Source organism: Notechis scutatus, chromosome 3 (assembly GCF_049901735.1).
Source record: "Notechis scutatus isolate UNSWTSFEM ecotype Mainland chromosome 3, rNotScu1.2, whole genome shotgun sequence".
In the NCBI taxonomy this organism is placed as follows: domain Eukaryota; kingdom Metazoa; phylum Chordata; class Lepidosauria; order Squamata; family Elapidae; genus Notechis; species Notechis scutatus.
The window spans coordinates 11,906,054-11,927,390 of NC_142011.1; the positions used below are offsets into that span (position 1 = coordinate 11,906,054).

General features: G+C 40.7%; 1 protein-coding gene across 3 annotated transcripts in view; it reads left to right on the forward strand.

Moving 5' to 3' along the window:
• Positions 1-18,631, forward strand: part of TAF4 (TATA-box binding protein associated factor 4) — an 88,427-nt gene extending 69,796 nt beyond the window's left edge. For all 3 annotated transcript variants that reach the window (XM_026664901.2, XM_087959199.1, XM_026664902.2), the window contains exons 14-16: positions 1,029-1,085; positions 1,230-1,349; positions 16,776-18,631. In XM_026664901.2, coding sequence (XP_026520686.1) covers positions 1,029-1,085; positions 1,230-1,349; positions 16,776-16,943 — 345 coding nt within the window. In that variant the 3' untranslated portion in view covers positions 16,944-18,631. The remainder of the gene's footprint in view (positions 1-1,028; positions 1,086-1,229; positions 1,350-16,775) is intronic.
• Positions 18,632-21,337: the final 2,706 nt, after the last annotated feature.

Consider the following 21,337-nt stretch of genomic DNA (forward strand, 5'->3'; position numbering starts at 1 on the left):
TCTGAATGGCAGAAAAGGAATGATTTTTATATGGGCTAATTAGGGAAAGAAGAGGAGGAAGAAGAGGCAAAGTATGACTGGGTTGGTGAATGGCTGGATCTGAATCAACTGGATCCAAATTTTCTTCTTCTGATTAGCCATACATGACATAATTGTTTTTAAATGGCCCATTAATCTATTCTTAAAGCTCAAGGTATAGAATAGAATAACAGAGTTGGAAGGGATCTTGAAGGTTTCTAGTCCAACCCCCTGCCTAGGCAGGAAACCCTATACCACTTCAGACAAATGGTTATCCAGCATCTTCTTTAAAACTTCCAGTGTTGGAGCATTCACACCTTCTGGAGGGAAGTTGTTCTACTGATTAATGGTTCTAACTGTCAGGAAATTTATCCTTAGTCCTAAATTGTTTCTCTCCTTGATTAGTGTCCATCCATTGATGTCCTACTTCATTTAAAGTAATCCTCAACTTACCGCTGGTCACTTAATGACTGAAGTTATAACCAAATACCCCAGGGTTACTTACAACCTGTTTTTGAGTTATGATTGTTGCAAATATCTTCCCCGATGGTCACCTGATTATATTTTGAGTGGTTGGCAACTGACTCACTTTTATTGCCGTTAGCAATGTCTTGGGACATGTCGCCGTGATTTGCAACATTTTTTTTGCTGTTTTCTGGCATTTACTTCTGGCTTGTGGCATAAATTGCCCATTGGGGAAAATGAATTTATTTAACAACCATTCCATTCACTTAATGATTACCACAATGGCTTAATGACCATCATAAAATACAGTTGTAACTTCAAATCTGGCCATGTGATATTTCAACTTACGACTACAGCAGCTTAATGATTGCAGTTCTGGGCTCAATTACAGTTATAAGTTGAGGATTCCTTGTAACGATGTGAGTGGATGTTGTTTAAAAATATACTATTTCTTTAAACATCATTTTAAAACGTAATTTTAAAAGACTCTCTTTCTTTCCTCCCTCTCCCCTCTTCTCTCCTCCATTTTTTTAAAATCAACACAGTCTCGATCTAGACAAGAAGATCCGGAGCAGCTTAGATTGAAACAAAAGGCCAAGGAGGTATGTTTAAGCTATATTTACCATTTTGGAATCAGAACATATACATTCAACTATGAAAGAGTGATTGTATTTATAAAAAAAAAGCATATAAGTGGGAATAAAAACTGCAAGGAAATAATGATAATTATGTTTTACCAAACTCAGATGCAACAACAGGAACTAGCACAAATGCGACAGAGGGATGCTAACTTGACTGCATTGGCTGCAATAGGACCCAGAAGGAAAAGGAAACTGGATTCTCCAGGGTCTGGATCAGGGACAGAGGTATGGGAGAAGAATTCTCTTTGCAAACACCTGCGCTTTTCCAAATCCTACTTTTCAGGAGTTTAAGTACATCTTCCTACCTTCAGTTGAAGAGAAAACTCCATTTTATCCCCAGCAAAATTAATTTATTACAGGCTTTTAAGGGCTGGCGGTTTCCTTTTCAGCAGTTGTGGGTTTAAGTTTTGACAGGCAGAAGCTTAGCTTTTAAGGTTTTTTTTTTTTTTTTTTTGAAGGTTCTTCAAAGAAAGCTGGCTTTATCATTTCAAGGTGTATCAGCGTTGGGATGGCTTCTTCTTTTGTATTCCTTTGGCAGTTTCCAGCTTTTAAAAAAAAAAAAAAAATGTAACAGGAAACGAAGTTTGGAGTTACGTTTGCTCAGTGTTACTCCTGCAGTGCTTATGTGCGTGTATGTGTGTGAGACTTGAATTAAACATGGGGCCAGTTCCCTTGCCCCTTCCATTTAACCTTCCCTTCAGCGCCCTAGGCAAGAAGGCCATCCACTATCCCTGTTTAATTCCCATCTCCCTGTCTAATAAACTAGTTTTTGTCCCATTTTCATAGAGAGGATTTGTTTTCCTCTATTCCTGAAATTTGAGCCACCCATCGTTAGAAGGACAGCTACTGAAGCAGAACCTAGAATAATTTGGCCACCTAATGAGGCGAGAGGGCTCCTTGGGAAATACCCTGATGTTGGGAAAGATTGAAGGCAAAAGGAGAAGGGGACGGCAGAAGAGGAGATGATTAATGTCTTTGACACAGTGAACATGGATTTGGGCAAACTCCGGGAAATAGTGGCGGTTAGGTGGGGCCGTCCGTGGTTTTTTTTTTTTTTAAAGAGTCAGACATGACTTAGCAACTGAATAACAAAAACAATTGTTAGATGGGAGAAGGAGCAGTTCTTTCCCATTAAATCCATTGAAGTTTGCAATTTGTATCTGTTCTAAAGACGGAGTTGGAGTATTAGAAATAATATCCCTATGCTCCCTGGTACCACCAGGAGCATATCTTGGGAGAGCTCTTTTGGTATATGGCTCACTTCGATATACACTGTTCCAGATCATTGTTTGATCATTGTTTCTTTCCAGAGGAAAAGTTTTAACTTGCACTGACCTGCCCTTAAGCCATGCCTGAAGATAGCTGTCCTTTCAGCAGAGAATAAGTTCTTATTTATCTGGCTGGTTTCAAATATTAGGGTTTGTTCAGAGTGCCGCTCAGTTTGGATGCAACCCTATGCAAGTCTGTGCATGGACGTTTTAAGTTTAAAATCACATTTTTAAAAGCTCCAAAACTGGTTTTGAAACACGCCCCCCCCAAAAAAGTCTTGCTTGCACTTCAACAAACTGATTAATTGAGTTTCTTTAAATTAATCAGTTCCCCCGGATAGCCAAATGAAGTGCAGGCTGCCTGAATTGAAGCTTTTGTTTGTTTAATTAAGAACCAGCTGCTTTGGCTCTAATGAACTCACAGCTGTCTGGCTGCTGTTGCACACTGAGCTTCCCTTGTCTATCTTAATGGGCCCGTGCATTTTTGTTTCTTGTTTTTTTGTTTGAAGAGAAAGCGTATTGCCAGTGGTTTGCTAATGTCCAAAGAATGTTAAGAATATACAAATCACCTTTAAGCAGGGCCGTTCAGGATCTATTTAGCTACTAAATGAATCCCTACCAATCAGCCATGAAAGAGAGAATCCATTTTATTAACACAATTAACAAATTGGCAAGACTTCAAATACCAGAAGGAATATGAAATACTGATTTTTCTATCTTGGCAAAATAATTCCTTGCTCTTACTGTAGAAAGTTGACAAACACACACAAGAAGACACGCAATAAGAAGAAGAATTCAATGTTTTAATTTTATAAGCCACCCAGAGTCTTCAAATAAATTTAATAAAATAAATATTTTTTTTTGAAAAAGAACAGAACAATATATAAAAGCAACACTGTTCAGTATTCCCTTTCATACCTTTCTATATTGTGGAGGAGTTTTGCTCCATACATTCATTGCCTTTAATTTTCATCACTCATAGTGAGGATCTTACCACCATCCGATGCCAACTTTCTCAATATTTCCCTTCTTGGCCCATTCGCTCTTCCACATATATTTTATTCACTTCTTCCGTTTCTGAAAAAGCACCACAATATACTCTTTTCATACTGATCACTCACTTTTGTACTTAATCTTCATGTAGTACTGAATTGTTCTGAACCTTGTGTCTTCCATTGTCATTATATTTCTTTTGTCTTTTGGCATATAGTGTCCCAAAGGTGCTTTTTCAGGAGGCAACTGGACTGTCTTGTTTTTTCTTGGAAGATGTTTGACTTCTCACCCCCACTATCCTGTCAGAGTGAGAGAAAAGTATTATAAGTTACTCTTTTATAATAGGATTTTATGTCATGCTAGAACAGGAGTCACCAACCTTTTGGACTTCAGGGACCACCAAACTCATAATTTTAAATCCCAGGGATCACTAACTGGTTCTGTAGGTGTGGCCTAATTTGTGGGTGTGGCTTGGTGGTCATGTGACTGGCTGGACATGGTTTGTATGTAAATATTATAAATATTTATATAAATATTGAATATTTTATAAAAAAAGAGCAACTTTTATCCAAAATTAGGCAAAGTAGGTAGGCAGATTGAGTTGCTCATAGAATTACAGATTCATTCAGAGATCTATCAGCCATCAGCTAGCTCAGTCTGTCACATAAAATTTTCTTGCAAGCAAACTCATAACATTTGCTAACAAGCAAACTCACAAAATTAACTCACAACACACCATGTATGTAAATATTGCATTTTTATTTAAAAAGCAACTTTTACCCAAAATCAGGCAAAGCAGGCAGGCAGATTGAGTTGCTCACAGAATCTATCTATCTGCCATTGGCTACCTGAGTCTGTCACATAAAATTGGCTTGCGGTGAGTCTGCACTGAATAATAGAACCTTCAATCCTAAGGGAGGATCGGCTGTGCTTAAAAGCAGAGCCAAAGATCTAAAGACTAGCTAGAAAGCAAGAAATCCAACCATTTCCTGCTTCCTAGTTAATCTAAATCTCCCGGCACAGCAGAACAGCTGATGGTCGGTAAAATAGCTATTTAGCAGGCAAGTTTGCCGGGTAAGGAGTGAGTGGGCGGGGAGGGTTCCCGCAGGCCATGTGGGCGAGGCAGCCTTGTGTTTCTGTGCAGCCTGGGTTAATTTCTTTGGGGGGCTGCTCTGGGGGTGACATTTCTCTGCGGTCCACCAAAATTTTCTCGCAGCCCACTGGTTGGCGACCACTGCGCTAGAAGATTCCTTTTTATTCTTTCTGTTACATATAAAACCCCCACCCTAAAACCCAAAAGAGTTGAAGAAGCTTCTCTGATGAAAGGCGAAACATCTTCAAAGAAAAAAAAGGAAAGTCCAATTGCCCCCTGAAAAAGTACCTTTGGGACGACCATGACCTGGGTGACTGAGAATCTCTACAGACTTGGCATATACTGCTGTCACATATATCAAAGTGGGCAGAATTATTTATGTAAATGCCCACTGATTTTATAACAGAGTAACAATTGGATAGGACCTTGGAGGTCTTCTAGTCCAACCCCTTGCTCAGGCAGAAAACTCTATATCATTTTGGACAAGTGATTTTCCAATCTCTTCTTTAAAATCTCCAGTGTTGGAGCATGCATAGCTTCTGGAGGCAAGACATTCCATGGGTTAATTGTTCTAACTGTCAGGAAATTTCTCCTTAGTTCTAAGTTGGATCTCTTCTTGATTAGTTTCCACCCATTGCTACTTGTCCTGTCTTCAAATGCTTTAGAGAATAGGTTGACTCCCTCTTCTCTGTGGTAACCCCTCAAATATTGGAACACTGCTGTCATGTCACCCCTGGGCCTTCTTTTCATGAAACTAGACATACCCAATTCCTGCAACCATTCTTCATATGTTTTCGCATGCACACTCGCCCAATCATCTTTGTTGCTCTTCCCTGTGCTCTTTCTAGAATCTCAACATCTTTTTTATATCATGGAGACCAAAATATGCTATCCACTGTCTCTCTGCCAGCATCTGCCAACATTTTAAAATGTTGTTTTCCCATCTTTTCCCATGGCTCACCACACTATGAGCTGGGGTGGTGCAGTGGTTAGAATCAGCGGTGGGATGCTGCCGGTGGAACAACTGGTTTGCTAATCGTGTGCTTTGCGCGCATGTGTGTGTATACAGCTTCTGAAATTACTTACCTTCGATGTTACTTCGGGGAAGTAACACAGCGGAGGCATGGCAATTTGCTCTGCTGCGCGAATCCGCTGAGCAGATATAGGTGAGTACAGTGCAGAAGAGGGCAGGTGGGCCCACATGATCATTGGAGCGAACAAGTTCAGAGCCAGCTGATCATCGGTGCTAGGGGTTCGTCTGAACCGGGAGAGTCCCACCCCTGGTTAGAATGCAGTATTGCAGGCTAACTCTGCCAACCGCCAGCAGTTCGAGTCTCACCGGCTCAAGGTTGACTCAGCCTTCCATCCTTCCGAAGTCAGTAAAATGAGGACCCAGATTGTTGGGGGCAACATGCTGGCTCTGTAAACTGCTTAGAGGGGTCTGGAAAGCACTGGGAAGCGGTATATAAGTCTAAGTGCTATTGCTATTGCTATCTTTAATAAGTATTCTACATAGGTATGCAAATTCATGTATTTAATCTAATATTTTTATAATTTCTGTATAACTTGCAATAATTATTATAGCCATCGTTATAGTTTCTTATGAAATCCAGAACACCAGCATTTCACAATCACTTCCCCAATGTCCTACTATTTCCACTTAGTCTATGCCTTCTCTGAAACACTCTTTTTCTTCTTCTTACTCCCCATTAGTGCAACTCTACACACTTCTTTTACATTTTGTAATGTAATCCTTTGATCCAAGCAACATGTTCGTGCTCGGTTCATTCTGTTGGCTGATTAGTTAATTTTCTCTCATGCTGGGTTTCTATTTTCTCTTCCTACACCCGTTCTACTTTTACTTTAGTGTATGTAATTGATTGTACTAAACTAAAAAGCCAATCTCAGATTCTGGTCTTTTTTTCCACTCATTAATTTAGTGATAATTACTCCTTCTGCATTCCAAATTGTAGGCTTCCATGCAGCATAATTGTCCCCTGATGAGCACATTGATATAGATCTCTGCCACCCGTCATAGCTCTGGCCAATAAAAGCTTTCCCATAACATTTTTCTAGAGAGATGTACAGGTGGTCCTTGACTTACAATCCTTCATTTAGTGATTGTTCAAAGTTCATTTACTGACCTCTGACTGTTTTTCACACTTATGACCATTGCAACATCCACATAGTCACGTGATTGAAATTCGGACACTTGATGTCTGGCTCATATTTAACCACTGTGGCCAGAAAAGTTGTCAAATGGAGACAAAATTCATTTAACAAATGGTTCACTTAGTAACAGAAATTTTGGGCTCCGTTGTGGTCATAAATTGAAGACTACCTGTAGTTTATATTACTACCTTAGTATGCCCACATCATATGTGACATTCCCTGCAGACAGTAAAGGCAATATTGATAGGTTTTGACACATTTTAGGTCAAGTTTTACCTCAGGCACGTTCAAACTGTTCTATGCAAGCTAGATTCTCCAATTCCCTATCTTGTATTCATCTTGTGTAAACCTTGTATTTATACAGGTAGTCCTTGACTTACAACTGCAATCGAGCCCAAAATTTCTTTTGCTAAGTGAGAAATTTGTGAAATAAATTTTGCCTCATTTTATGACCTTTATTGCCAGGTTTGTTAAGTGAATTACTTCAGTCATTAACTTAGTAACAGGGTTCTTAAGTGGATCTATCTTCCCCATTGATTTTGCTTGTCAGAAGGTGGCAAAAGGGGATCACATGACCTCAGGACTCAGCAGCCATTGTGCATATGAGTCAGTTGCCAAGCGTCTGAATTTTGTTCATCAGTCCATGGAGATGCTGTAATGGACATAATGCGAAAAAAGGTCAAAACTCACTTTTTTCAGTGCCATTGTAACTTCGAACAGTCACTAAATGAACTGTTGTTAAGTTGAGGACTATCTGTACTTCAGGCATCTTTGCTTGGCTCATATTAACAGACTTGGAAGGGACCTTGTAGGTCATCTAGGCCAACCCCCTGCCCAAGTAGGAGACCCTACACCAGGGGTGGGCAAACTTTGGCTCGGGGACGCATTGACTTTTAAAATTTGACAGACGGGCCGGGTCAGCACAAGATTTTTTGGGAATCGCCCCCCACCCTTTCCCCCCTCTTCTCCTCCTTCCTCCCCTCGGAGGCCCCTGAGTCAGGAGTTGCTACCGCCGACGCAGCTCCGCGGCTCCAATCCTGCGTTGCCTCGGGAAGGGAAAGGCAAAAGGAAGAGCCGCGGCAGTGCTTTGCAACGGCAGCAGCGGCACCAGAGGCTCAGGCTCAGCGGCTCCTGGTTTTGCCTTTTCCTTCCCAAGGCAACACGGGAGCGGAGCTGCGCTGGCGGTAGCAACTCCTGACAGCCCCAGCCGGACACCTGAGTGGAGCCCGGGCGGAACTGCCTGTTGCTGCTGCCGGAGCACCGCCGGTCGCCTCAAGCAGCCCGCCCGCCCGCCGGGCTTCCCTCCGCCGCGCAGCTCGGGCCAGGCACGACGCCCGCGAGGAAAAAGGAAGCCGCAAGTTGCTGGGAAGTTGCTCGGTGCTGGGAGCAGGCTTTTAAAATGCCGCCCGAGCAGGACCGCCAAGCCGGGAAATGGGGCACCAAGGCAGGGCAAGGCTCCACCAGCAGCGGCCTAGCTTTAGGTGGCTCCAAGCAGCCCGCCCGCCCGCTGGGCGGAACCTTCCCGCTCCTCGGCCGGAAGACGCTCCCGCCTGCAAACTTTGCCTTTGCAAAGTTTAAGCCTGAAGCCCGGAAAAAAAGGGATCGGCGGGGACTCACCTTCGGAGAGGTCGCACTCGAAGGTGATTTCAAACTCCCAGCCGAGGCCTTTGCAAAGTTCTTCTTTCTTTCCTACCCCCGAGAGCGCTCCGCACTGTTTTGCAGCTTTGGGGCCATGCGGCACAGGGCAATACGCCACGCCCAGCGATTTTTTTTCAGGGGCGGGCCGGATTGGACAGACCAACGGGCCGGATGTGGCCCGCAGGCCGTAGTTTGCCCACCCCTGCCCTACACCATTTCTGACAGATGGCAGTCCAATCTCTCCTCAAGTGATGAAGCTCCCACAACTTCTGAAGGCAACTTCTGTTCCATCAGTTGTTTGTTCTCACTGTCAGAAAATTTCTCCTTATTTCCAGGTTAAATCTCTCCTTGTTCAGTATCCATCCATTATTCCTCGTTTGGCCTTCAGGTGCTTTAGAACAGGGGTCGCCAACCTTTTGGACGTCAGGGACCACCAAACTCATAATTTTAGATCCCAGGGACCACTAACCGGTTCTGTGGGCGTGGCCTAATTTGTGGGTGTGGCTTGGTGGTCATGTGACTGGCTGGGCATGGCTTGTATGTAAATACTATAAATATTTATATCAATATTGAATTTTTTATTTTAAAAAAGAGCACTTTTACCCCAAATCAGGCAAAGTAGGCAGGCAGATTGAATTGCTCACAGAATCACAGATTCATTCAGAGATCTATCTATCTGCCATTGGCTAGCTCAATCTGTTACATAAAATTTGCTTGCAAGCAAACTCATAAAATTTGCTAGGAAGCAAACTCACAAAATTAACTCACAACACACCATGCATGTAAATATTGATTTTTTTGTAAAAAAAGAGCAACTTTTACCCCAAATCAGGCAAAGCTGGCAGATTGAGTCGCTCACAGAGTCATTCAGTGATCTATCTATCTGCCACCGGCTAGCTCAGTCTCTCAAATTTGCTTGCCGTGAGTTTGCACTGAATTTGCTTGCAAACAAACCTTCAGTCCTAAGGGAGGTTCAGCTGTGCTGAGCCGAAGATCTAAAGACTAGCTAGAAAGCAAGAAATCCAACCATTGCCTACTTCCTAACTAATCTAAATCTCCCAGTACAGCAGAACAGATGATGGTCGGAAAAAGGAAAAATAGCAATTTAGCAGGCAAGTTTGTCGGGTAAGGAGTGAGTGGCCAGGGAGGGTTCCCACGGGCCATGTGGGTGGTGCAGCCTTGTGTTTCTGCACAGCCTGGATTAATTGCTTTGGGGGGGATGTCCTGGGGGTGAGATTTCTCTGCGGCCCTCCAAAATTTTCTCATGACCCACTAGTGGGCCGTGGCCCACCGGTTGACGACCGCTGCTTTAGAAAATAGCTTGACCCTTCCTCTCTGTGGTAGCCCATCAAAAGTGCAGGTTTAAATTGAACTTTGGCCTAATCCAGCATGGCTGTTCTCAGATTCATTCCAGGCGCAAAATCTGCCATTTTTTTTTTTTTAACTGAGCCCAAAATTTCCTGCTAAGCAGGGTAAATCTGGTTAAGCCTTGAGATATTTTGGTCTACATATCTCAAGGCTTACCCAAGTTTCTCAAAGATTTTCTGCTTTATTTTTAACAGATTGCCTTCCATTTACTTTTCTCTTTCTGTTTTAAAATTGAGGTATAAAATTTTCTAAAAATAAATAAATCTGTCCACCAATCTGTCCTTTGCTGGTTGAAAATTAACCGATAACTGAAGACAGGCTAGGAAAGATATTTTTTTGAAAGGCAGTAAGGTGAAGTAACTTGAAGCACAAGTTTTTTTTCAGAATCCCCCCGAAACAGGTTTAGGAAAAAACTTAGCCACATCTAGGTGTTCTCTGAACCATTCAACTGCTCTGGATAAAACTCATTCCTGCTGATATCCCTCAGATGCTACCAGGTTCCTGCAGATTGTGGTTTTCTCAATGTGATTGTTGTCTGCAGGAGGTAAGTCTTGGCATGAGGTAGATAACTGCAGGTAAAGGATGACTGAACGGGATTTTATAGTTATTGCTACTTGGAGGTCAGTTCAGGGAAAAATGAGGTGGAATTATATCAATTCTAGTCCAGCATTAGAAGCAAGGAAGCTAAGATGACACCTCTAACACAGATCAAAGAAACATGGATTTAGAAGGGGAAAAGAATGGATGGTGAAGAATAATTACTAAGTGAAAGAGTTATGTTCTCAGAGAAGACCAAGCTACAATAGGAGTGAATGCAAGTAGTCCTTGACTTATGACCATAAATTAACCCAAATGGTTGTAAGTTGAAGGTTACCTGTCTTTTCTTGATCATCCATCCTTTAGCCATGCTTACTGAGCAGTTGATTTAGTGATTTTTGTTCTGAACAAATCTAGTTTTTTTTTAAAGCAAAGGTTCTTAGCATCCTTTGCTAAAGCAATCTTGAATCTTTCCCGTTAACACAGCTCTGCACAAGAAATCCACCCATATGTAATCTCTCTTAGTTACCTGTTTCTTCCTGCCACATATTCTTTGTGATGGTCACTAAAGTACTTATGCAAGGATGTTGGCTTCTTCTCTGTGTCTGCATTTTTCTTTATTAAAAAGGTTTGCAGTTTTGGAAATTCCACCAATATTTAATTCATTCCGTTAGTTTTTCCTGCCATTGCATCCTGCTAATCGTTGCTCTGAATTTATTAAAAAACTGGCATTTTTTTTTAAAAAAAGTCCAAAGTATGATCTTATACTTTCTTGTGAAATCCAGAATTCCAGCATTATACAGTCACTTCTTCAGTATTCCTTCCATTTAGTGTCTGTGGAGATTTTCAGCCATCCGGGTTATGGTTGTCTCAAAGGTGCTTTTTCAAGAGGCAACTGGAGTTACTTTGTTTTTTGCTGAAGATGTTTTGCTAATCATCCCAGAAGCTCCTTCAATCTGAAACATCTTCAAGGAAAAACCAAGAAAGTCCAGTTGCCTTTTGAAAAAGCACATTTGGTTCTTCCACTTAATCTAGTAAGGCATCTCTATGGTTAAACCTAAATTAGAATAATTGATCCCCTTCTGTCTTCTACTTTAAGAAGGAAAAAGTGGCAATGAAAACAAGTTAGGAATGTCATAGGAGGATATACTTGGTAGGGTTTTTACCCCAATATATGTTGGGTTAACTAGAGTTTCCCATCATTCCAATCAAATAGAATATCTGTAGCTCAGGGTTGAACTAGGGAGTCCTTGATGCTTCTTGAGCTTGCAACTAGGTAACATCATCAGTGTGAGTGAGTGTAGGGTTTGCTTTCTGTTTATATACAGCACCTGGCATTGGTAGTTTTGGTAGGGATGTGGCTTTCTTCTTGGTAGCTCCTTCATTAGGGTACTGTTTTCTGTTTCATTGTAAATAGATAAACGGAGATTAAATCCTACTTTACCTTCATACCGATGATATTATTTAGTTGAGCTAAACAACTAAGCCCCACAGTTTCCCATCTTCGTTGCATCATACCATTTTGAAAAGATATGTAGATTGCTTTTAAGAAAGCCAATCTCACCTTCTTGCTTGGATGGTCGGTGGCAAAAGCAATAATAGTTTACAGACTGCTTTTAATTTCATCTTGCCCTTATTTTAAACAGATCGTCTCTCAACAGTATCACCCAGGTCACTCCTTTGGATTTCTGTGGAGATGTGTTTATTCTTAAAAAGGCAGTGTAAGCCCATCCCGATTTTTATTGCTTGTGTTCATTTAGAACATGCTGTTCCTTTCACTTCTATTCCAGACAAGAGAAATGTCCCACCAGTTCTCAGTTTCACTAGTCCAGGGAATGGGAACTATGGCCCCTTTATGACTTGTGGACTTCAACTCCCAGAATTCCTAAGCCAGCACGGGAGTTGAAGTCCACAAGTCATATCAGTCCTAGTTTTTTTTAGCCTTGTTCCTCCTGATTTTTACTGGATATTTTGAGAGGCCTAGTATTTGCACAATGCGTAGACTATCAAAAGTTTTTACTCCTAAGTATCTTTAGCTCCCATGCTTTTTAAAAGTCATAATATAAATTAGTTTTCTGGTTTTTATGTGCCACCTTCTGGTTACAGATATTTACTGTCTCCATATATTTTCATAGGAATGAAGAAACTCTGCCATCCTCTTTTTATTTTCTCTTAATAAGTCACTCCTATCCTTGAGGAATGTTTTTTTGTTGTTGTTGTTTCTTTTGCTTTGGTGCAGTGACAAACATTTAACTGGGCAATTTCTGAATTGTTACAAGTCTGATTCCAGAAAAGCCAATATCTCAACAGAGTTAAATCAAAAATGTAACCTGAACTGACTTGATTAGGATGTAAAGCTAGGACTTCTATATCTGTGAAATTATTATACGAACCCCACTTTCCTTTGTCTTTTATTATACAGAAAGTTAATATACAAAGGCACTTTCAGGTGTCTGTAATAGCAAACTTTAGGAACTTTGCCACGCTTGAATATGAGAGAGTACTGTTCTTTATATGGTATCTGTGTTTTAATAAAATACTATGTGTAGATGTAATAAAATACTATATGTAGATGTATGAATGCTCACCAGAATAAAAACATGCCGTGGTGAAACATTGCAGATTAGTAATCAGAGATTAGTAAAGATACTTTTTAAAGTAATGTAATTGTAGAAGTCTATACAGGTAGTCCTTGACTTACAATCATTTGTTTAGTGACTGTTTGAAATTACAACATCACTCAAAAAAATGACCTATGACAGGTTTTCATGCTTACAACCATTGCAACATTCTCACAGTCATCTGATCAAAACTCAGGTACTTGGCAACTGGCATTTATACCAGTGGTGGGATTCAGCCAGTTCACACCAGTTTGGGAGAACTGGTTGTTAACTTAGTAAGACCACACCTAGAGTACTGCGTTCAGTTTGGTGAACTGGCTGTTGGAAGAAATCATTAGGGCAGAGAACCAGTTGTTAAATTATTTGAATCCCACCACGGATTTATACAGTGTCCTGAAGTCATGTAATCACCATTTCTAACCATCCCAGCTGATTTCCAATGAACAAAGTCAATGTTTACATTGTTTACTTGTATGTTTACAATGTTTACTTAACAACTGTATGATTCATTTAACAACTGTGCCAAGAAGGTCATAAAATGAGGTACAACTCACTTAACTGATTCCCTCGTCTATGGAGATTCTCAGTCATCCAGGTCATGGTTGTCCCAAAGGTGTTTTTTCAAGGGACAGCTGCCTCACTTAGCAACCAAAAGTTTTGCCTGAATTGTGGTCGTAAGTCAAGGACCACCTGTACTGTGCAGATACATGTAAAGAACACTATATGATTAATGAAATGGAAGTAGATTAAATCCAGATGGTCTAGAGCAGGGGTCCCCAACCGCCGGTCCGCGGACCGGTACCGGGCCGCGGAACAAGCCTTACCGGCCGCTGGTTGTGGGTGCCGCCATCTTTTTGGTAAAAAGCGCTTCTGGTGAGCTTTTCCGGTAGAAAGCTCACCGGAAGCGCTGTTTCGTCATAAAAGATGGCGGCGCCAAGCGCTTTCGGTGAGCTTTTCCGGTAGAAAGCCATTTCTACCCGAAAAAGCTCACGAGCGCTACCGCCATCTTTTTGATGAAACAGCGCTTCGTGACGCCACCGGAAGCGCCTTTTCGTCATAAAAGATGGCGGCGCCCAGTTGACGCCGCGTACCGGGCCGCGGCGCCAGCTGATGCCGGAACCGGGCCGCGGCGTCGAAAAGGTTGGGGATCCCTGGTCTAGAGTAAACAGATAACTGAAAAAAATCGTGATGCTTAAAAAGCATTCCCTATGAGGAAAAGCCAGAAAATTTTGGATTCTTATCCAGGCAGACCTCAACTTACGACCCCAGTTGAGTCTAAAATTTCTGTTGCTAAGTAAATAATTTGTTAAGTGAGTTTTGCCCATTTTACGACCTTTCTTACCACAGGTGTTAAGTGAAACATTGCAGTGGATCAGTTAGTAACCCAGTTGTTAAGTGAATCTGGCTTCCCCATTGATTTTGCTTGTCATAAGGTCGCAAAAGGGGAATGACATGACCTTTGGACACTACAACCACCATAAACATAAACCAGTTGCCAAGCGCCTGAAATCTGATCAGGTGACCCCGGGGATGCTGCAAAGGTTGTCACTGTGCAAAAAAAGGTCACAAATCACTTTTTTCTCAGTGCTGCTGTAACTTTGAATGGCCACTAAATGAACTGTTGTAAGTCGAGGACGACCTGTAGGTGGAAAGGTGAGGAATTACATAATCAAGGTGTATAAAATCATAGGTGACTTGGAGAAAGCTGTGAGTGAGAAGAGCTGCGTCTAAATTTGGTAAATAAATAAATAAGGTGCATAAGGAAGAAAATCAAGAGCAGGGCTTATTCAATATTAAAAGAAGGGAATTATTCATGCAGCACACAATTGACCCATGGAAGCCCATAACTGTAAGCTGTAGTGAGGACTGCTAACTTGGATGGCAAAAAGGAGATGGAATAAACCGACAGCATACAGCTCAGCCAAGGCTATTGAATAGAATAGAATAGAATAGAATAGAATAGAATAGAATAGAATAGAATAGAATAGAATATATGGAATAACAATAGAATAGAATAGAATTAGAATTAGAATAGAATAGAATAGAATAGAACAGAACAGAACAGAACAGAACAGAATAGAAGTTTTATTGGCCAAGTGTGGTTGGACACACAAGGAATTTGTCTTGGTGCAAATGCTCTCAGTAGACATAAAAGAAAAGATACATTCGTCAAGAGTCAAGAATCATAAGGTACAACACTTAATGATAGTCATAGGGTACAATAAGCAATCAAATCATACTAGGAAACAGTCAATATAAATCGTAAGGATACCAGCGACAAAGTTACGGTCATACAGTCACAAGTGGGAGGGGATGGGGATAAGGAGTGATGAGAAGATTAATAGTAATAGTAGTGCAGACTTAGTAACTAGTTGGACAGTGTTGAGGGAATTATTTGTTTAGCAGAGTGATGGCTTTCGGGAAAAAACTCCTTGTGTCTAGTTGTTCTGGTGTGCAGTGCTCTATAGCGTCGTTTTGAGGGAAGGAGTTGAAGCAGTTTAGGTCTGGGATGTGAGGGGTCTGTAAATATTTTCACAGCCCTCTTTTTGACTTGTGCAGTATACAGGGCCTCAATGGAAGGCAGGTTGTTAGTAATTGTTTTTTCTGCAGTCCTAATTATCCTCTGAAGTCTGTGTCCGTGAAGATTCAAAGTGACTCCAGGTTGGGGGCAGCATGCTTTTAAATGCCCCTTTTGCAGGGCAGCAAGAATGGTAAAGGGGCAGATTTCCATCTTCATTGAGGACCTCAAGTAGCCCTCGACTTACTATCACAATCGAGCCCCAAATTTCCATTGCTAAGCGAGATAGCCCTTAAGTCAGTTTTGCCCCGTTTTGCGAACTTTCTTGCCACAGTGGTTAAGTAAATTGCCGCAGTTGATAAGTTCGTAACACGGTTGTTAAGTAAATATGCCTTTTCAGAAGGTCACCAAAGGGGATCACATGACACTGGGACACCCCTGTCAGGGTTCCAAGTAACACACCCGTTGCAAACAAAACTCTGAGCCAGGTAGATTCCTCAAAGAATAAGTTTATTGGATATGTTATATTGGCAGAGGCTGGTGAAAACCGATTCTGATTATTCCTGTGGTTTTTTCACCGAATTAACAGTAAAAATTTTTCACTTTCTCAAAACAATCAGTCCCATGGTCCAATCGGGTTGCTGTCCAGTTGCTAGGTGACTTTAGTCCCCTCCTTCCGAGCAACTGCAGGAATGTCCTTGGTTCCCAAGAGAAAGTATTTTGTTTTGACTACAACACCCTACCTATCTGTATCCCCCCTCCTCCCTATCCCTCTAGTGTGTCAGCACTGAAGTCTCCAAATGGCCTCAGCCAGGCCAACTTCAGGGTTGCCAACTCCAATCCTCATAAATATGAGTTGTGTCAGGATTCCAGCAGTTACCCCCATTTAAATCATGAGTCTCGAGCCAAATTTTCAAAACTTCAAAAGGATTTATTGGGAGTTAAAATGTCCGGCACTGCCTGGGTGTAGCCCACTCTGAGTCACATAATTCATTATCACCCTTGACCCTGATTTTCCCTCACCCTCTGGGTATATTGTAATTCATATTCTCCAATGGGACACATCCATAGCCAAGAGTCATCAAACATGTTCTCCAAGTTAGAATTTTGCATGGCAGAAACTTCAGTCACCTAGTTACTATCTTTGAAAACATTTATGGAATGCAGTTTCGGTTTGCAAGCTGCCTCACTGCTCCCTTTCTGTTGGCAACTCTAAAAAGACCATGGAAATATTTTATGAGTTGTCAAGTCGGTTGTCATAAGTGTGAAAAAAACTGGTCGTCGATCACTTTTTCTCCAGGGCCGTCGTAACTTCGAATGGAACCCTAAGTGAACTGTTGTAAGTCAAGGACTGCCTGTACTCAACTTTGCCAAGAGGATTCTGCTTGAAGGATTTAAAAACATCCTTTTCTCTCTCTCTCTCTCTTTTTCCCCACCCCTCAGGGATCCAGTCCGAGTGTAGCAGTACCAGGATGCTCCGGAATCGGATCAACCAGACAGTTTACACGGCAAAGGATAACGCGGGTGAACCTCAGGGACCTGATATTTTGTTTAGAAAACGAGCGAGAGACAAGCCATTCATTATTGCTCTATAAAGCATTCCTTAAATAGAAGCGGAGGAGAAGATCAAGGTATTTTTTGGCAAAAAGAAGACCCTGGGGATACTTTTTATATATATTTGCAGATTACGCCTTTTTTGTAACAAGCCTATGGGATATTGTTTTAAATCCAAATCAGAACACACACACCCCCATCAACAGCCACCACCGCCCTGAGACAGCCAATTCTTGGCAAGGAGCCGTTTTCTATTCCCATTGATCATTAACCCTTTTGATGTGTGTGTGAAAGAGATCCCTTTCTCTGACAGTCAGGAGACGTGGAAAGGCCTAAAGGAGACAATATGCGGACAGTTGAAAGTTTAACTCATCTCTTTGAGTGGCCTTCTTGTCAAACAAGCCATATTATAGAGACTGAGGGAACCATTAGCAAATAACCAGCTACTCTGTGTCAGACGATCCTGTAGCAATTCAACATTAATTGTGCATTTTATTTCAATTGTACTTTAACTCAAATCATCTAGGCATATATGTGTGCATATGCCTACCGCAGGTGACCTCATTTTACTTTAGCTTTTAAAGGAAGTCAGTTAGTGAAATAAATTGATTTTAATAAATATTTATCTTTTCCTTCCTGCCCGAGATGGTTCAAATTCTACACGGCATTTAATTTTTAAGCGTAACCTCAAAATTCCTTTTTTAATCTTGTTATTTTTCGCTTATTAGAGGCACCCTTACCCCAACTCTGAAGACTCAACAAAGGGGAGTTTCTTCTGAATGTTTTTATCAGCATCTGTAAAAAAAAAAAATTAAAAAAGGAAAAAAAGAAATGCATTTATTTGCTATAGTTTGTAAAGCTGTAAAGTTTAAAACAAAAAAAGAAAAAAGAAAAAAAATACCTTTTCAGCATAAATATATTTTACTTGCACTGTGTTTTTTAGCGAAAGTGAAAGCTTAGATTAAATAATTAAAAAAATCAGAGTTGAGAGGAATCATCAAAAAAGGCAGTTTTCTCAGTGTGAAATCAAGTGTTGAAAAAAAATGGTTGGTGTATTTTGTCAGTAATTGTACATAATTTTTGGCACATAACATTAAAAAAATGGCTATGTAAACTATAATTATTTTGCTAAAAGACTGTATGCAAAGCTTATGGGCTTACTTTAAAGATGTCCAGAGCAAAATTCCCCTGTTTCTACCTATTTTTTTATTACAAATATACTAATTGGTTCTTTATATTTTCAGAGGTTATTGTATTAAATTGTCTATTGATAGTACTTTTATGACTGTAAATATGTCGGTTTTCTTTGTGTGAACTCTCATGTTAGGCTTTCAAGGGCAGAGGCGACTGGGAACTCTTCTTGTGCAAATCCTATTGGAATGAAGGTTTGCTGTGCACGAACTGGCATTGATTTAAACAGAGCCTTGTGCAAGGAGAGTTTCCAGTGCATTTGAACCTTTTATTCTTTGTGTGTGTGAGTGTGTGAGTGTGTGTGTGTGTGTGTGTGTAGAACTGAATGCTGATCAGTATTTTTTATCAACATCCAACAAACTGTTACACCTTTTTATTTGTCTTTTAGGAAAAAAAAGAGAAATCCTGTCTTTCCATTTTTTTTATGTAAATTTTGCACAGCCCCTTGTTCATATGTAAATATTTTACTTTCAAAAATGAAGTTTTTAATTGCTATTGTTTTATATAGGATTGAAAGAAAATTAACTCCTTTATTAAAAACAAATTTATCTGTATCTGACTATGTATTTTTGATCTATAAACTATTTTTCATCTCTGGATTTATTTAAAACCTACCTTTTTTTTTTCATCACTACACAAATATCTAGAAGAACACCACTACTTTTTTTGAGCAGTATATAAAAAGCACAGCTTGAGAGCCAGCCCTGCGCCTAAATACAAATGCAAACTGCACTGAGGAAACATCTGCACGTGGGATAAATTTTTTTACCAGTTGTGTAAACCAGGGGTCACCAACCGTTTGGACCTCGGGGACCACCAAACTCATAATTTTAGACCCCAGGGACCACTAACTGGTTCTGTGGGCGTGGCCTAATTTGTGGGTGTGGCTTGGTCATGTGACTGGCTGGGTATGGCTTGTATGTAAATATTATAAATATTTATATAAATATTTAATTTTTTATAAAAAAGAGCAACTTTTACCCAAAATCAGGCAACGCAGGAAGGCAGATTGAGTTGCTCACAGAATCACAGATTCATTCAGAAATCTATCTATCTGCCATTGGCTAGCTCAGTCTGTCACATAAAATTTGCTTGCAAGCAAACTCATAAAATTAACTCACGTATGTATGTAAATATTGATTTTTTTTAATTAAAAAAGCAACTTTTATCCAAAATCAGGCAAAGCAGGCAGATTGAGTTGCTCACAGAATCATTCAGTGATCTATCTATCTGCCATCAGCTAGCTCAGTCTCTCAAATTTGCTTGCCCTGAGTCTGCATTGAATTTGCTTGCAAGCAAACCTTCAGTCCTAAGGGAGGTTCGGCTGTGCTTAGCTAGAAAGCAAGAAATCCAACCATTTCCTGCTTCCTAGCTAATCTAAATCTCCCGGCAGTGCAGAACAGATGATGGTCAGAAAAAGGAAAAATAGCAACTTAGCAGGCAAGTTTGCTGGGTAAGGAGTGAGTGGGCAGAGGGGGTTCCCACGGGTCATGTGGGCAGCACAGCCTTGTGTTTCTGTGCAGCCTGGATTAATTGCTTTGTGGGGGTGCTCTGGGGGTGAGATTTCTCTGCGGGCCACTAAAATTTTCTCAGGCCCAACATGTACTTCGCCCAGTTCCTTTTGCATCTATGCTTCAGGCAGCATGACTTAGTGGTTAGAACATGGTTGACAGCATTCCAAATGATTGCTCTTGAGTTTTCAATGCCCTTGGACATTACTAATAGTACATAATATGTTGACAGTCTGTAGAAATTTGGAAAAATCAAAGTGTGGGAGAATAGAGTACCCCAGTCCAAGAAATTTCTGGATCAGAATGTTAGGCTTATTTCACAGAGTTCTGTGTTGAGATTCTTTCTTTCTTTCTTTCTTTCTTTCTTTCTTTCTTTCTTTCTTTCTTTCTTTCTTTCTTTCTTTCTTTCTTTCTTTCTTTCTTTCTTTCTTTCTTTCTTTCTTTCCTTCCTTCCTTCCTTCCTTCCTTCCTTCCTTCCTTCCTCCCTCCCTCCCTCCCTCCCTCCCTCCCTCCCTCCCTTCCTCTCTCTCTCTTTCTTTCTCGCCCATTGCAATTAGTGAATTTGGTTGGGTTACAATTCTGATTCATTCTTAAATGAATGAATTGCTATGAACAATTGTTCCTCACTCAAACTCATCAGAGGATAGATAAGTATCATGTCAACCTCTGTAAACTTGTAGAACAGGATAAATACCTAATATCCAGTTTGATATTATACGGACCCAGGTCTATAGATCTAATGGTTAATGCGGCAAGCTAAAATCTGGGAGACCGTGAGTTCTAATCCCACCTTAGTTATGAAAGCCAATTGAGTGACCTTGTGCAGTCATTCTCTCAATCAACATCTCACAGAGTGGTGGTTGTGGAGAAAATGGGAGAAGGAAGGTATGCTTGCTGCCTTAAGTTATTTGTAAAAAAAAAGGCAGGATATAAATATTAAAAAAAATCCATATTTTAATAGTTTTTTGGACTTTTACTTACTTCAGTAAGATTTATTTTAAAAAATTGGAATAGAAAGAGTTTGGTTTTTACGGGATTACAAACGCTACACTAGAAAAACACCTTGGCAATAACATCCCTGGATTTTAACATCTTGAACTTATTTTCCTATATTTCAATATCTAACCAAATTAAGTGTAGAGAAGGTTATATATTTAGGCAAGAAAAATCAAATGCACAAGTATAGAATAGGTAGTACCTGGCTCAACAGTAGTAATTGCATGAGGGATCTCGGACTCCTAGTAAATAAGAGCCAGTGGTGTGCTGCAGCTGCCAAAAAAAGCCAGCACATTCCTAGGCTTCATTAATTAATAGAGGGATGGAATCAAGATCACGTGAAGTGTTAATACCACTTTATAATGCCTTGGTAAGACTAGAAATACTGCATTCAGTTTTGGTCGCCACGATGTAATAAAAGATGTTGAGACTAGAAAGAGTGCAGCAACAAAGATGACTAGGGGAGTGGAGGCTAAAACATGAAAAATGGTTGCAGGAATTATGTCTAGTTAATGAAAATAAAGACGGGCTGACATGATAGCAGTCTTCTGATATTTGAGGGTCTGCCACAAAGAAGACGGGTTCAACCTACCGTGTTTCTCATATAATAAGGCCGGGTCTTATTTTTTTTTGTGCCCCGAAAAAATGGCTAGGCCGTCTTTTCGGGGGTGACTTAATTTCCCCCCTTGCATCTTAGGGCGGGCGGCGACGGCTTGGATGTTGACCTCAGCGTTGGTGGGGCACTTCGTATCG